At 35.5% G+C, this 18,322-nt stretch overlaps 1 protein-coding gene across 7 annotated transcripts in view; it reads right to left on the bottom strand.

Annotated features, from left to right (window-relative positions):
- TTC7B (tetratricopeptide repeat domain 7B) overlaps window positions 1-18,322 on the bottom strand; it is a 310,918-nt gene that overhangs the window by 116,546 nt on the left and 176,050 nt on the right. For all 7 annotated transcript variants that reach the window (XM_031952351.1, XM_031952352.1, XM_031952354.1 and 4 more), the window contains one exon: window positions 16,875-17,035. In XM_031952351.1, the coding sequence (XP_031808211.1) occupies window positions 16,875-17,035 (161 nt within the window). The remainder of the gene's footprint in view (window positions 1-16,874; window positions 17,036-18,322) is intronic.

The raw sequence follows: 18,322 nt of genomic DNA, 5'->3' as shown, positions 1-18,322 counted from the left end.
GTCTATGACACCAAAAAAAAATTAATAATGATTGGTGTTGCATTATATATTGTTCACCTGCATGCTATTTGCTTCAATTGAAAACCTTTTCAGTGCCCAAAACAGGCTTGCTACCAAGTATTATTCCAAGATTTTATCTGAACCAGATGTTTTCTAAATTCTGGCATATTCAGCTCCAGATAGGTGTATCTTGTTTCAACAGTCTTCTCATCTCTAAATAACACTTAAATTTTTGTTTTTCTTCCTTAAAAAAAAAAAAAGTATAAAGATCTCCAATTAAAGCTAAAACAAATTAACTAGACTTCAAATTTCAGTGATTCCAATACCCTACAACTGCCAATTTAAGATGCAGCAATGGATTTCTGTGATCAAATTCTTCTGAAATACCTACTAACTTTACCCATGAACTGGAATAATTACTAATAAATTGTAGTGTGTTTCTACAGCCCCTAAGGTAAGGTGACAAAACTACCGTTGCTTTCTAGAGCCCCCACACCGGGGGTGCCAGACTAGCTCTCTGGAAGATCTTGGGATCAACCTGAGTTCTTGTTCTTAGTGGAGAAGTAAACTGGTCAAAGATGGAATCTGGAGTCTGGAATCTGGCATTTTCTCTTGTGTCTGTGTCTGACTGTTCTGTGTCTGAGACTCCCTTAAATACCTCTGTATGATTACATCATCACAGCACACTGAGCATGTGCAATCATTATATCACCATAGAGAACCATTATCTCCCTCTGAGTAGGTGCTTAACTATAAGCACCATGCTGACCTAGATTCAAGTACACCTTTTCAGAGTTCTGGCCCTCTACAATAAATTGCTAGAGATTGATACCGAACTTCCTTATTGGAATCTTACTGGATCTATATTATGTGAAAATAGAAAGTAGATAACTAAGATAAAATTCAGTTAGGGTAAAAAATATTTTTAATTACTTTTTGACTTTTCAGAACAAGAATCTGATGGTTTTGCTAATAAAGCAAAAACTATCCTAAATTTTAAAATTGAACTTGTGGAGCAACACAGGTGCACAAATTCAATTTTAAAATTTAGGATAGTTTCCCCTTTCACATTTGTATACTTCATAGCTTTGAAAGAATTTTATCTGATATGATTCTCCCAGCCACCCTGTGTAGGGCAATGAAAGCATTACTCCATTTCACCCAAAAGGGAAGTGCTCAGAAATGTGAAGTGAATAGTTGAGGCAAAAACAACAAGGAAAGCAGAGAATGGTTTTGCTAATAAAGCAAAAACTATCCTACTAAATTTTAAAATTGAACTTGTGGAGCAACACAGGTGCACAAATTCAATTTTAAAATTTAGGATAGTTTCCCCTTTCACATTTGTATACTTCATAGCTTTGAAAGAATTTTATCTGATATGATTCTCCCAGCCACCCTGTGTAGGGCAATGAAAGCATTACTCCATTTCACCCAAAAGGGAAGTGCTCAGAAATGTGAAGTGAATAGTTGAGGCAAAAACAACAAGGAAAGCAGAGAAACAAAGGCTCTGACACAAAGACCAGTGTTCTTTCCACAATACATAGTTCTCTCTCTCTTCCTCCTCTAGCTTCCTTCTACCCTCCACTCTTGGAAAGTACATTTAGAAAAAGTCCCTATCATTTTAAAGAACTAACCTTCTGTCAAAGACAAAACTTTTGAGGCAGCTATATTTCTAAGTTTATCCTATAAAAGAATTCCAAATATGAATGTTCCCAATAGCTTAGTCCAGCATACTAACAATTTATACTACACCATTGCATCCCATGATTTCTATATAAAAGTACACAGAAAATATTATATTATAATAAAGGAGTCCAAAACATGGGTTGGGATCCTGGCAGCTCTAGTTCTTACCATCTACAAGATTTTAAGTAAATCACTTTTCAACTCTGAACCTCAGTTTCCTCATCTGTAAAATGAGGGGATTGGATGAAATGAATGCTAAACTTTCTTAAAACTTTTCACATTCTCTGAATCTATACCTCCTATAATATACAGGCAAAATTCTTTGATCACCTATTGGTTTTTTTTTTTTTTCTTTTTTAGAAAAGAAAACAATAAAATCCTGTTATTTCAAAATGCAAGACACAGGAACAAATGACTGATTTAACTGCATTTGGATTATTCAGTATTTTTCACTGAAAAATAGTAGCATCCATTTGGTTGAGAAATCACAGGAGCTTGAAATTACACATTTTATTACACAATAAATTACACACTTAATTATTATAATTTTAATTAAGTAATATGTTGAAATTTTGGCAACTAAAAAAGGTAATGATAAAGAGAAGAAAAATGAGGGTTTATGTTTATCAACAGGACTAAATCCACCAAAAAAACTTATTGAGTTCTATAAAATTCTATTCTTTTATTAGGTTTCCATTAAGAAAAGAAAAAAAAAAAAAACCAAGGATAATATAAAAGTGCAGGGAAATGGCAAAAAAAAAGGACTGAGAACTAGGAGATCCATATTTTAGTTCTGGCTTCATCATAAACTGCATGACCCTAGGTAAGTAATTTTTCTTTCGATGACTCCATGTTCTCATCTGTTAATTGAGGGCATTTGGCACTGTACTAGGGGATTCTCAGGGTCCCATTCATTTCTAACAATATAATTCTGTGATACCTACGGTGTTTCCAAGAGAAATACTATTACATGTATAAGTCTGTTTTAAGCTTCTGGCAAAAAGTTGTTAAGCATACAGGAAGCCCTCCAAATTCATAAATTCTGAAGTCAGATTATGAATACAGGAGAGGAGTCACACTCCCTATGCTTCACCTCTCTATACCTCAATTCCTTGACATATAAAACAAAAATCCTGCTGTATGGCCATCTTACCAGAAAGGCTTCTGTAGCCTTTTTCTGCTGTATCTTACTGGCCATTTGGGACAACAAGAACAAAAGATCATAGGTCAGCCCAGGATTCTCCTCTTTATTAAAAACTAGATTTTTAAAAAACAGATTAATAGGTATTATATAAAGACATTCACCCACAAAAGTTCTGCTACAAAAACTCATTGTATCATAGAGGGGACACCGGGTTCTAAAAGGTCACATCAGAAGAATGCAATTTCTGACAAGTTCAACAACAGGGCAAAGGCTTTGGGTATGATCCTCAGGACAAATGAGGCCAGCCTGAGGAGAGTCAGCCTGCATGAAGTTCAACACTGGGAGGCTTGCCACTTGATGAGAAAAGCTTTGCCCATGGAAATCCATGAAACAAGTCATAAAATGGCCCTCAAGCTGGTGTAGTCTCCTCTCGAGTGTGCAGCAATGGTAAGAGAAGAATGGAAAAGACAGTACAAAGGGTGCTAATAGTCACAAAGCGTTTTTAGACTATCTATAAACAGAATTTAAGTACTAGTATTGTAAACACAACAGCCTTTGTCCAATGACCAACTATACATATAACTAAGTAAACCAAATCATATCAATATGGACATTCTCATTAAAATTGAAACTAAAAAATATAAGTTGCAGCTAAACGGAAAAGATGATTTACAACTTTTTATATAGTTGCTGATAATTTCCATTTCTTCTGAAAATTATTCATGAGACCTTTGATCAATCATGTATTTAGGAACAACTCTTGCTATTTACTGCAAAGAATTTTTCCCTATTAATTTCTTCACTTTTCATTCTAACTGCATAGTTTGTGCAAAAGCTTTTCAATTCTATAAATTCAAAATTGACCATTTTATTGAAGGAGATGTGAGAAAACTGGGACAATGATGCAATGTTAGTGGAGTTGTGAACGGATCCAACCATTCTGGAGAGCAATTTGGAACTAGGCTCAAAAAGTTATGAAACTGTGCATACCCTTTGACCCAGCAGTGTTTCTATTGGATTTATATCCCAAAGAGATCTTAAAGGAAGGAAAGGGACCCATATGTGCAAAAAATGTTTGTGGCAGCCTTCTTGTATTGGCAAGGCACTGGAAACTGACTGGATGCTCATCAATTGGAGAATGGCTGAATAAGTTATGGTATATGAATGTTATGGAATATTATTGTTCTGTAAGAAATGACCAGAAGGATGATTTCATAGAGACCTGAAGAGACTTACATGAACTGATGCTGAATGAAGTGAACAGAACCAGGAAATCATTGTACAAGACAACTACAAAATTATGCGACAATTAATTCTGATGGGTGTGGCTCTTTTCAACAATGAGGTGAATCCACTGTTTCAATGATCTTGTGATGGAGAGACCCATCTACACCCAGAAAAAGGCCTATGGAGACTGAGTGTGGATTACAACATAGCATTTTCACCTTTTTTGTTGTTACTTGTTTGCTTTTAGTTTTCTTTCTTTCTCATTTTTGTTTCTTTTTGATCTGATATTTCCTGTGCAGCATGATAAATGTGAACATATGTATAGAAAAAAATTGCCCATGTTTAACCTGTTTTGAATTACTTGCTATCTCAGGAGGGAGAAAAAATTGGAATACAAGGTTTTGCCAGAGTGAATATTGAAAAGTATCTTTGCATATATTTCAAAAATAAAAAACTATTATTTAAAAGTGAAATAAAATAAAAAATTGCCAATTTTCTCTTCTATTACTTCAATCCTTCCACTAGTTAAAAATTCTGCACCTGGTAATAGCAATTAATGGTACTTCCATCTGTTCTCCTCTACTTCATGTAACTTACTAATTGTGACATGTGCCATAAAATATCTTTCCATTCATCAACGTCATTTTAAAATATATATAATTGTGAGATATTCTATTTACTCTCCTCTTCTTCCTGAAACCTAAAAAATGATAATTGTTCACCTTTTATCAACATTTGGCCTCTTCTTAAAATACTCCTGAACTGATGTTATAATTGGCTATACTCCTTTCCCCTTAAAACTTTAGCAAAAATTACAGGAGGCCATAAGCTCTTAGAAGAACATACAATAGGCCTATAAAGAGTCATGGCCTATTGCTTCATTGTCCTCAAGAAAAAAAAATGCTTAAAAAACCTCTTCCATTCATCACATTGGCATCTAACTCCATCTTCTTGGCAAATGAGAAAATGACTTAGCAAGGCATATCAATCAAAGGAAAACATGCAAAGTTATTTTTTTTTTTAAAGGAGACAGAGCATGCATTTTGGTCCCAATTATATTTATATAGTTCATGGTTTATAAAGAGTGAATAGAGAATGTTCACTAAGACATATACTTCAATTTTTTTCTAATTTATTCTTATTTTCTTTTACTCTATAGGAATCTACTTTTTCTCCTACACAATTCTCCCCCCCCTTTAAAAAAAACAACCAAAATTCTTGAAAAAAAATCTTCAAAGTCAAGCAAAGTAAAATTCCTATTTCAGTCATGTCCAGAAAATATCTGTTTTGACTTCCCACTGTAAGTCCATTACTTGACTCTCTGTCAAGAGATGGATAACTTCTTTCATGATTATCCTTCTTGGTTGATTATTGTGATGATGAAAGTTTTGAAGTCTTTCAAAGTTGTTTGCATTTACTAGGTTTCTGTGGTTTAAGTTGTTCTCCTTGATTTATTCATTTCATTCTGCAGCAGTAGATACAAGGGTTCCCAGACCTCTTTAAAAATGACCCTTCTGACTTGGAATCTGATATTCTAAAAGGGAAAAGAACTTGGAACGCAGCCAAGAATAAACTACCCAGCTAAGCAGAGCATTTTCTTCCATGGAAGAAGATGGACATTTAATGAAACAGATGAGTTCCATTTGTTTCTAATGAAAAAACCAGAGCTAAACAAAAAATTTGACCTCCACCTATAGGACTCAAGAGAAGCAGAAAAAGGTAAAAAGAACTCTTGAGACCTATATTTCTGTTATAGACATATATAAAGAGTGCATGCACAATTTGATTTTACTGATATAATATAAAAAAGGGGGAAGTTGAAAAGGGGATAGTATCAGAAAAAGGGAAAAGGGGAGATTAAAAGAGGGAAACTATATCCCACAAAGAGGCAAAGGAAACTTATCGTGTCTGAGGGAATTTAGGGAGGAGGAGGAACATTATATGAATCTTACTCTCATCAGATTTGGCTCAAAGAGAAAATTATTGACATATTTGGTTTACAGAAAAATCTCTCTCACCTCATTAAAAAGTGGGAGAGGAAAAGGGAAAAGGAAAATTGTATTAAGGAAAAGGTATAAGAAAGGGAAAGGAACTCAAAAGGGGTGGGAGGGATTCTAAAGAGGAAGAGCTGCATAAGGCAAATGGTGCCCAAAAGATACAAAAGATGCAGACTTCCCAAGATCCCAACATGGGTAGACAGAGTCCCTTCCGGCAAGGGACTTCTAGAGAGACACGTCAATGCTTTCAGTGTGGTAAAGTAGGGCATCTGAAAGCTCAATGATGGTATAGAGGCAGAGTGAGAAAGCAGGGTGGGAGAACAAGACCCAGTACCCCATGTCCAAAATGCAACAGAGGCTTCCCATTCCCCCAAATGTGACAGGTTCAGGGAAGGGATGAGGGGCCCAGCCCCAGGGCCCCGCAAAACATTGGGGAATGGCAGCCAATGGACCCCAGAGGCCTAGATGGCCAATACCCCAATATGACCAATCAGCCAGGAAATATGATGGCAGAAAGGATTACACAATCCAAAGCCAGGAAGCAACCTGATGGGAGAAAGGATTACAATTAGGGAGAATAGAGTTGTCAGCTGAGCAACGAGATACCCCCTGGAGAGGTGAAATTGTTTCTCCAGCCTATGGATCCCTTTCCAGGCAAGTAGGTTGACCATTTTACCTCCTGAGAGTATGAAAAACAGTGTCCATCCACACACTGATTGGGAAATGGGAATTGTAATAATATCCCAGTTACCAATATAGGCAGATAATTGTGACTTTATCACCCAGGAGGAATAGTAGATCAGGTTTACCATACAGAACCCAATGCAGCTTGGTATAGTCACCAGATTCTGATTTCAGATAACAAAATCCAAATTTACTGGAAGCAGTGTAACTACTGGACCAATTTATACCATGATCTATATAAATGGCCTTCCATTGAAGGACTGGTAAACTGGAGATCGGACAGTCATTAGAGGTGCCAGCTGGCCCAGTCACTAAGATTAAAGCAGAAACACCCTTTGTTTTCCCCTATGATGGACTTTTGAAGGCAAAACAGGAGTTTTTATTCTTTTATACTTGAAAAATCCCCATCAATCTGTAGGGAAGAGACATTTTCACAATTAGATTAAAATGAGTATTGTTTTTAAGGGGCTTTGAAGGCCAACATTTCATGTTCCTATCCAATGGAAACTGATACACCAGTGTGGATAGAAAGTGGCCCTTAAGTAACATAAAATTCAGGCCTTATTAGATATAGTAAGGAGCAGCTTGACCAAGGACACTTAAAACCTTCCTCTAAGTCCTTGAATTCCCCAGTGTTTTTTGTGAAAAGAAATCTGGAAATGGAGGAGATAACGGATTAAAGAAAAGGGAATGAAGAGAGGAACAGGGAACCTTGCCTGGATTCCCATCTCCTACCAGTTGTGAGAATGGCCTTTGGGTCATGATATTAAGGATTGTTTCTATTTATCCCTCTGGATAAGGAGGAAAAAAGATTTGTTTTTCAGTGCCCAGCGTTAACTTAGCTGAGCCTTATAAAAGATATGGACACTTTTAACAGGAATGAAAAACAGCCCACTATTTCAAATGTTGTTGTGCTGTTTTGTCCGTAAGAAAAGTATTCAAAAGTTATGCTATTACATTACAGGATGAATTTTGGGATGTGCACTGAGGAACAAAATTTAGAAGATGTCTACAAAAGACCATAGAAAACTAAGGAATTAAAATTATAATAGCACCAGAAAAAATTCAAAAATGTTCCTTTTCAATAAGGATAGAAGTATACCCAAGGTGCTTAAGTACAAAACTGTCCTTAAGAACAGAAAAGTAAAAATTGAATGATTTTCAGAAATTGATAGGAATATCCAATGGATGCAAGTGTTAGGTTTGACACCTAGCAGTTCAATATAGACATTTTAAGGGGAGAAGTGCTTTAAATTCACCAGCCCTTACAAAAGAAGCTCAAGAGGTTTGAGGAAGTTAACTGGTTTTATCCAATGGGGTTGAAAGAGTCATTCAAAACCCCCTTGAGATATCAGTTTTGCCAAAAAGAGGAACCCAAGCAGTCCTTCATCAAGGAACAGGTGATAGAGGGGCAAATCTCCGCACAACCAGAAAAAGCCTTTTACATTACCAGTGTTGTTTAGAATTTATTAAAGGCCCTGTTTAGCAGTAATTATCTGGGAAAAGACCGAAAGAAACATTTTATAAAATACACAAATTAATGTGGGAGAACCATCCCAGAGTGGAAATTTTATTAGCCATGGTCCAAATTTTATAATTGGGTTCCACAACAAACCAGACATTACATAATTGGTGATGGATTCTGAAAAAGTTTTAAAGTTCTTAAAGGACCAACTATCTTCACAGATGCATCCAAACATAATATTTGGCAATTTCCCGACAACTATAAAGAGAAAAAACCCTTTTCAGTCCACTACAGAATGAATTGGGGTGAATCATTCTTCTTACTTATTATCCAGGGACATAAATAAATACTGATTGCCTATTCAGAGGTGGGGTACAAAGAATTGCCACAGCCCAAATAAAATTTTTAGCTCATTATATCAGCCTTTTAAGAAACTTCAAAGCAAGTGAAAGATCCAGGTAAGATCTATATAACACCATTCTCAAGTGGGACTTTCAGGTCCCATATTTGATGGCAACCAAAGGCAGATACCTAACATGTTGGTCAATCCCCTTTATTCCAAGAAGCCCAGGATCTATTCTAAATATCATCAGGTGCCGCCATTTAAACTTGGAATCAAAGGAGGAAGAAGGAGTTTAAAATTTGAAGGCACCTTCCTTCCACCTTCCCACACTGCCCAGGGAAAAACCCTCGTGGTTTAGACCCAATGAAATTGGCAAATGGATTGACCCATTATAAATTTTTTGGTCGCCTGTCTTTATCCAGTTTGGTAGAATTTCTTCAGAATCCCCAAAAAGAATAGGTCACTAACCCCACAACATTATTGGGTGGGCAATAAAACAGACATCCTCAAGGAAACAATAGTGGAGGGAGAAACAGAGATAAAGACGCCCTCCAAAACAAAAGAAAGGGGAGCCCAGGTAACCCAGAGAACTTTAAATCTAGTTTTTATACTATTAACTTTTGATTTTTGTAAGATCCTTTCCCGAGAAGGTTTAAACCCAACGGAAGATTGTGTCCAGTGCGACAGCTCCATATCTTTAGATAATCCCAGGTGATGGGAGACCAAAAGTGGTGAATGGAAAGGAAGACAGGCAACTGCTTTGGGGAGAGGGTTTGTTTATCTCTACAGGTGGAGAAGGAACGATGGGTGCCACAAAATTCAATCTCACAAGAGATGGAGGACCCTTGCAAAAAAGACCCCAAGAAAATCGGGTGGTTCTGTTTGATTGGCTCCCATTGAAAGAGGGGGCAGTTATTGGGCTTTGACCATGGACACAAAGATTGTTGGATTTCCCAAACCCCCCAGAATATTGGATTCCTGAGAAAGGATTTGAAAACCCTAGGAATCATTGATTCCTGAGACATGAAAGATTTTGTAGGATTTGAAACCCCAGGAACTTGACTTCTCTGGAATAGGATTGCCCCAGGAAACTGGATTTCTGAGACAAGGATTGAAAACCCCAGGAATCACTGGATTTCTGAGACATAGGACTTTAAACCCCAGGAACTTGGATTCTAGAAATGATAAGACGTTACAGGACTTAAAATCGCTGGAATATTGGATTCCCCAACAACAAAGACTTTGCAGGACTTTAAAAACTCAGGGAGATCATTGGATTCTGACATGTGAAGAAATGGACAATAGATTGGTTTTATATCTCATTTGAAGAAGGATTGTGACTGTTGTTTAATACCCCCTTCTAGGATTCTGACTTTTCCAACACCATGTTGATTTATATTGTTTGTATTCTGCACTTGCATGTCAACATGTTTTTACACCACACGAGCCTGCACTGACTGTGGGGAGAGTCATCCCTAATAGCCCTTCAGCATTTTATGTGCTTGTGTAATACCTCCCATGCTATGGGTTTGTAAATAAGACCCTTCACCCAGAAACCCGCTAGCAATCCCACTCCCTTTGGTGTTTTCATTCCCTTCCTGAGATGTCAGGGAGGGGGATACCCTTTTTAGTGCTTTCACCCTTTCCTGAGAAGTCGGGGCTGGGATCACCTCCTTTGGGCTTTATCCTTCCCCTGAGAAGGAGGTATGATCACCTCCCTTGGGGCCTGATTTTGAGGAGCAGGGATGGCATGACCATGTGTTCAAAATAAAAGAAAGCGGGATGAATTGAGGTTTGAGTTGAGACTAAATAAAGAATGGTCCTCCCACCCTGCAAGTCCTGATGTGTTGTGTAGGAAATGCAATTTTGGTGGGTGGAGGCAGAGAGAGAAGGAAGAGAAGCTGGGAGATTGGGCCTGGGTTCAATACTAGCTGTTGGTCATTGGCTGTTGGTAGCTAGCCCTTTGACTAGTTGCCAAACACCCGATTTCTTCCACCTGACCTTCTTCACTGAGAATAAAGACTGACGATTTTCTCCTAACCTGAATTCCTGACTCCTGCTGATTTATAAATACGCGATCTTCACAAATAATAATGTTGATAATGGGAAATTTTATCCCTGATGTTACTAGGCAAAGCAAAACACTTTTAATGATAGAAGGCATGGAAAGAGAAGGAAAACAAGAAGAAAAATAGGATGAAGGAAAATACACAGTAGTAAACATAATTGTGGAAAAAATTTTACAGAAAATTTCTCTAAGGCCTCATTTCTCATACAAATAAGAGAAAACAGTCAAATTTACAATAATTCAAGTAGTTTCCTAATTGCTAAATGGTCAAGGGAAAGGAATAAGCAGTTTTCAGACAAAAGTAAACAATGCTATCTATAGTCATATGAAGCAATGCTCTAAATCACAATTGGTTAGATATATGTCTATTAAAACAATTTGAGGTACCACTCCTACCTATAAGATTAGTTAATATGACAGGAAAAGAAAATGACAAGTTTTGGAGAAAATGTGGAAAAATTGGCACACCTGTACTGTTGGTGAAATTGTGAATGGATCCAACTATTCTGGGGAAAAAAAAACAACACATTTCAAACTATGCCCAAAGGGTTATAAAATCAAGTATATCCTTTGACCGAGCAATACTACTACTATGTCTTTCCCCAAAAGATAAAAAACAGAAAGAAAAGGGGTTTATATACAAAAATATTTACAGCAGCTCTTTTTGTGGTAGCAAATTTGAAGGGATGCCCATCCCCTAGAGAATGGCCAGATAAGGTATGGCATATGATTGTAATGGAATACTATTGTGAAAAAGAAATGACAAGATGATTATTCTCAGAAAAAGCTGGAAAGACTTACATGAACTGATAAAAAGTAAAATGGGAAGAACCAGAAGAACACCGTAAACCGCAACAGCAATGTGGTGCAATGATCAACTGTGAATGACTTAGTTATTCTCAGCAACTATGACAAAAAATGCTACTCATTTCCCTGAGAAATAATTAATGCAAAATGAATGTAAATCAAAGCAAATTTCTTAAAACTTCCTTTATTTTTCTTGTGTGGTTGTGTTTTGTGTGTGTGTGTGTGTGTGTGTGTGTGTGTCTTCTTTTGTAACATAATTAATACGGAAATATGTTTTGCACCCCTGCACATGTATAACCTATATCAAATCATTTACCTTCTTAAATGAAAGTGGATGAGTGGAAGAGAGAGAGAGTTTGGAACTCAACATTTTTAAAAAAACAAATACTACAACTCAAGACAAATTCAATAGATTTGTGATGGAAAGTACCATCCTCATTCAGAGAGAGAACTATGGAATATTTTCACCATTTTGTTGTTATTGTTGTTTGCTTGGGTGTTTTTCCGCTTTTGATCTGATTTTTCTTGTGCAGCATAACAAATGAAAATATGTTTGGAGGAATTTCACATGTTTAACCTACATCAGATTGCTTGTTGTCTTGGGGATGAGGGAGAGGAGAAAAATTTAGAAAACAAGGTTTTGCAAAGGTAAATGTTGAAAACTACTTTTGCATGTATTTGGAAAAATTACTGTTTAAAATAAAATAAAATATGAATAAAATGTTTAAAATTATTTTTACATGTAATAAAATATTAGGGGAAATTTGTTGTAGACTTAAAAGAGATAATCAGAAAAACTACATTTTGTTCAATTATAATGAAGTAATATCAAAAAAATTTTACAGCAATTTTTTTCTGATAAATGGCTCATTTCTCTAATATATAAAGAGTAGAGAAATGAATTAAATTTATAAAAATAAAACTCAGGGGATATAAACAGACAGCTTTCAAAATAAAAAAAAATCAAAGTTATCTCTATTTATTAAAAAATGCTTTACATTGATTTTGTAAGAGATATGAAAATTAAAACAACTCTGAGATACCACCTCATATGTTTCAGAAATAAAAAATACCAAAGGGGATAAGGAAAAAATAAGCACAACAATGAACTCTTGCTGAAGCAACAGTAAACTGGTCCAATCATTCTAGGGAACAATTTGGAACTGTGCCTAAAGGGCTGTAAAATTGTGCATACCCTTTGGTCCAGCATTACCACTACAAGGTCTTTACCCCAAAGAGATCAAAGATAAATGAAAATTTTATAAAATTTTTATTTACAAAATATTTTTTACAAAAATTTGGCAGGTTTTTTTTTTTTTTTTTGGGTGGTGGTGGTGGTAAAGAATTGGAGATGAAGGGAATGCTCACCAAGTGAAAAATGCTTAAACAAGTTATGGAATATTATTAAAATAGAATGCTACTACAAGAGAACTGTTTGGTTCTGCACACATATATTGTACCTAGGATATACTGTGATATATTTAACATGTATAGCACTGCTTACCATCTGGGGGAGGGGATGGAGGGAGGGAGGGGAAAATTCGGAACAGAAGTGAGTGCAAGGGATAATGTAAAAAATTACCCAGGCATGGGTTCTGTCAATAAAAAATTATAATTAAAAAAAAAAAGAAATAGAATGCTATTTCACTATTTTTGATGGGGGCCTGGGGGCCGGGGAAGATGGTTTCAGAAAAACATCATACAAGCTACATAAACTTATGGTAAGAGAAAGAAGAAGAACCAGGAATTCATGTGCACAGTATCAACAATGTTGTAATAATGATCAACTATGAAAGACTTGGTTACTCTGATCAACACAATGATTTTAAGACAATTCCAAAGAATTCAAAATGAAAAATGCCATCTACCTCCAAAGAGAGAACTGACACACTATAATTTTCTTACTTTCTTTATTTTTCCTGCTTTTGGGGGGAATATGGTTAATATAGAAAAATGTTTTGCATGATTTGACATGTATAATTGACATGACATTGCTTGCCTCTCAGTGGGTGGGGGAGGATTTAAGAGGGAAGGAGATTATCTGGAACTCAAAACATAAAAAGAAAAAAGTGCTCAAAATAAATAATAAATTAAGATATTAAAAAAATAATAATAATTTCTTATAGCACAACAGCCTTCTGTAAGACTCATATGCCAAAATTTGTTCAGCCATTCCCCAACTGATGAGCATTCCCTTAGTTTTCAGTATTTTACCACCACAAAAAAAAAAAAAGGACTACTATAAATATGTTTGTACAAATTAGTCCTTTGCTCCTTTTTTAATGTCTTTAGAGTTCACACCTCCTGGTGGTATAGCGGGTCTATAGAGTTTAATAGGTTTTGAGGCACAGTTGCAAACTACTCTTCAGAATGGTTAGATCATTTCACAGCTCCACCAATGGTCGTCTCAATCACTCAATCACTCAATTACCATGCAAATAATATTTTCAGTCCATTATTTTATGCTTTTCAACATTTAAATAGGTATAGTGATAAGAGGAGGTTTAAATCTTAAAATATCAGAGATGAAAAAGACCTCAAAGAGTTTTCAAATTCATTCCTTTCTGTCCAGGTAGAAATACAGTTATTCTTACCTCCTGAGAATCAAATGCTTATTTTTAAAGTTTCCTTGAAGAAGAATTCTTATTCCTCAACATCCCCTGAGAAAACATTCCTGTGTCAAATCCTAATAGGAAAATAATCTTAATTCTATATTCCCCAGCCTATATCTATCCCGTTCTTTCCTACTTCTATGTAGAAAGATGTACTAGAGATTCACTTTCAGCCCTGAGACCTATAATTTGAAGGACAGAATAGTTATAGCTATTATTACCACATCTGTCTTCTGCTGAGCAAGGTCAAAAAAGCAATATCAATTGGAGGTGATTATGTGTCACAACTAGTAACTAAGGATTTAAAATCAGAAATTATCCTGTAATCTAGATGAGGTAAAGAATTTTACAGATGAGGCTCAAAAAGGCTAACTTGCAAAGGCATACAAGTAGTGACCATCATACTCAAGATTCAAATCCAGGTCATAAAATTCAAAGGTTTTTCTACTTCACAAAATGAAGTCTAGGAAGGGAAATCACCCCACTGCCACAAAGAGCACTTAATTTTATAAGATCATCAAGGAATTTTTTGCATCAACAATCTTAAACACAGACATCAAATCTTAATGTTTTCTAGATAGTTTTTTGTTTCTGAAATTAAACAAATATTTACTGTCATTACCTAAATACAAAATGTTATACCAAAGAGAATGGGAAGTATGAAATAAGCATAATATATAATCTCTACTCTCAATGTAGCCAGGAAAATAGAGTATACAAACATAAAACAGGGAATAACATTCAACAATATCCAACAAATTTATTGCAAGCCTACTGTGTACTGAGCATTCTTCTGGGTGCTGGTATTATTTGAGAGCTTTCTTTCTTTAATTCTACATTTTCTTCAGGTTTGAGAGAAATGAGAAATCATGGGTTTAATTTACAAACAGGAGGACTGGTAGACCATGTTTGACCCTAACTTTCAATGAACTATTTATTCTCAGAAGATAAGTTTCCCAATACACATCAAGAAATACAAATATTTAAACAGCAATCGAGTCTTCTGTTGCTTTCCAACCTACTACCATATGCCTTGCCTTTTCAAGCTCACTGTTAACATTAAAATAACAGCCTTGCACTCCTCAAATATCTCTACTGCTGTTCTTTAGGTCTGCCACTTGAAAAGCCTGTCAGCTGCTGTCACTTGGAGCCTTCACCAATTTTCAGGATAATATTAGGAGTTATTGTTTACTGCTTATTTTACAGCACAGTTTTCCATTCAATCATCCTACTCTCAGATGACACACTAGGCTATCAATACTGTAAGGTAACACTGTAGTTAAAAAAGTAAAATTAAAAGGGAATAAAGGGCAGGGGAGGAGCAGCTTTATGAATATTTATGAGAGAACTTGGATATAGCAGGTGGTAATTTATTGATGGGAAAAGAACAGAGTATTTAAAAAGAAAAGAAATTGAAAGGGAAAGAAATGATTTTTAAGGTTCTCAGAATCAAAATCGCTTTGGACAAAATCTAGAAATAAATTCACCAAGGAAAGAAACGATTCTAAGACCAGCAAGATATAAAAGGCACAATAATAGCTAGTCGTCTCATTAAATAAAATTACACTATATTATATAACATCACCAAATATCTGATTTAGTGCTATATCCTAAGTCAGAATTTTCCCCAATTATCAGCATCCAGTAGTCAAAGATGCTTTCTCCTCCCTTAAAGATGGGAAAAATAACAACAACAAAACATGTAATCAAATTTAGGAACTTGTTTTCCAAATAGAACTGCTGAAATGCATTGATTAAACACACTGGAAGATAATAATGCAAAGGAATAATCCAAAAAATAATCCTAATCCTTTTAAATCTTTGAATTTGTACATCATTCTGAAGAGAAGCTAAAATTGCATCTCATTCCTTCCATGCCATCACTCTATTTCCCTCCCCTGCTCCACCACAAGCATAGGCCCTTTCTGGTTAGTGATTATAAAACAGGGCCAGTGGGAATCTTTTCATTCTTGTGCTACTTCTCAATAGCATGTTAATACTTATAATCATTTACTCCATTCAGGTAAGGAAGGAATTAATAGGGAGTGAAAACTGGACAAGTGGCCCAGAAGATCAAAAGTACTTCTGAACAGTTTCTGACTTACATAGTCATTCCTCTAGAGAAGGGTTGGGGACCTTTTTTTTGAGAATGTCCATTGGAATATTTATAACATCATTTGCAAGCCATACAAAATTACTGACTTCAAACTTAAGCGATGGGAGATTTCTGTACCTAGTTTTCAACTCATCATTGGCTGCAGTTGCCTTTGCAAGGTCAGACCAAATGATTTCTTAGGCCTCATAAGACCTTGCAGGCTGGATGTTTTCCACCCTGCTCTAGAGATTAAATATCTGATTTACCTTCAAAGTAAATAAAGGAAAATCACAAATTTAGTGCTTCTTTCTGATGAAAATTTTCAGCACACCTTACAAATATTAATTCATCCTGTTTTAAGTAATTCTATTTTCCAGAGAAGTGGCTTGATCAAGGTTGTAAAATGTTTTAAGAGCAGAGCTTGTAGTAACATTAGATTTGATTCTTGACGCAAAGTTCCTTCCTCATTTCTAAGGAATATCTAAGCATGTGGACAATACACTACCTACAATATTTAACAAGCTCATAATGTTTTCATTTGAAACTATGCTATGTTATTAACTCTCTAAAAAGAATTAGGATAGGCCACATGCTATCTAAACTGCATAGTGATTATGATTTCTAAAAAGAAACTACTTTAACACCAGAGACCAGTTGCAACTGGACCAAACTAGAGAAGATCTTGGCAAAGTATAATGAAGGCCTTTTTCTGAGTTAATGGAGAGAAAACTAAACACACTACTTACATAAAGTTTTCTGGATATTCACTCAGGGCCATGTCAATGATGTTCAGAGCATCATGATAATGTTTCTGAGCTGACAATAAGAGTGCAAGGAGATGCAAAGAGTTGGCGTCATCCCCTTGGAGTTGAAGAGCTTGGCGAACATAACCCAGTGCTTCTGGTATCTGGTTGAAAACAAAAATCAAAGAATAAATAATTTTAAACAATGAAAACTATGCACAACTATCTTAAAGGTGTAACATTTCTACATGATATCCCCCCTGAATATTAAGATTCATATTTAAAATGCTCTATATCCTGATTCTGGGAAGGAAAAAAAAGTGTTATAAGAGCCCCAGCATATCATTCACAAATCATAAAGCAACCTAAGTGTTTTCAAATAAGCATCAAATTCTTCAAAGCAATAGAGTAACCAATGAAGTGAAGTGAAATATAATTGCCAATATCAGAATTTGAATTTCTCCCTGGATAAACACTACTTTTCTTACCATATACTTCAAACTGCTTTTGATTATGTGGAATTAAATTTCTTCAGCTAAACTATTTCTATTTCTCAAAATCCTGCTGAAATGAAAGAATTTCTTCAAATAAAAGGGTAGGGACTCAGCTTGTGATTTCATTAATATAGGAAAATCATAGATGAGGAGGAATCTTCTTTAACTGAAAGCCAGCCTTTCTCAGTTGTTGTAGACAATTTCCTGGAGGCCTGAGAGATTAAGTACTATCTTGCCCCAGGGTCACCAATTGGTATTAGGTCAGAGAGAGAATATGAATCCAAGTTTTCCTGGTTTGGAGGCTAGAATATATCACAACACAATGCCTCTCAATAGAAAACTCACATTAACCAAAACAACTATGTTAAAATCTTCCCAATCAATACAATGAACCTTCTTTTCAACTGGGGAACATTCCTTCCTCTGTCCTAGGTGACTGTCAATTGTAACAAATAGTGAAATTCATGGAATCTGAGGGACAGAAGAAACCTCAAAAATTGTCCAGGCCACTTCCATGTTACAATGAAGAAACGAAGGCAGAGTAAATTAATGGTTATAGGCACACATTTAATTAGGATACATAAAGAAAAATAAAGCTAGGATTTGAACTTAAGCCTCCATTTAGTGAATGGTCTTTGGACCACATCATGCAGCTTCTCATCTAAAATTTTAAAACTCTCTTTTCCAAAATAATCACTAATGGAACTCAACATAGGAAGAAACTTATAGTGACACTTATAATACTGATGTACCAAAATCCATGCAGTATAAATCACAATCTTATCAAATTTAAAACACAACTGTTATAAATGATCTGTTGATTACAAGTATTATGTGAGTAGTGTGGGATACTTCTTTCACTTAGTTTTTAAAAGTCTTCAAAATTAAATACAAAGAGCAAAAGAATGTATATGTACTCAAATTAGAGATACCCTAAATTTCAAATGGGTTCTACAG

Source organism: Sarcophilus harrisii, chromosome 2, assembly GCF_902635505.1.
Source record: "Sarcophilus harrisii chromosome 2, mSarHar1.11, whole genome shotgun sequence".
Lineage (NCBI taxonomy): Eukaryota > Metazoa > Chordata > Mammalia > Dasyuromorphia > Dasyuridae > Sarcophilus > Sarcophilus harrisii.
Note: the sequence above shows the minus strand (reverse complement) of the source record. Positions and strands in the feature narration are given on the sequence as shown.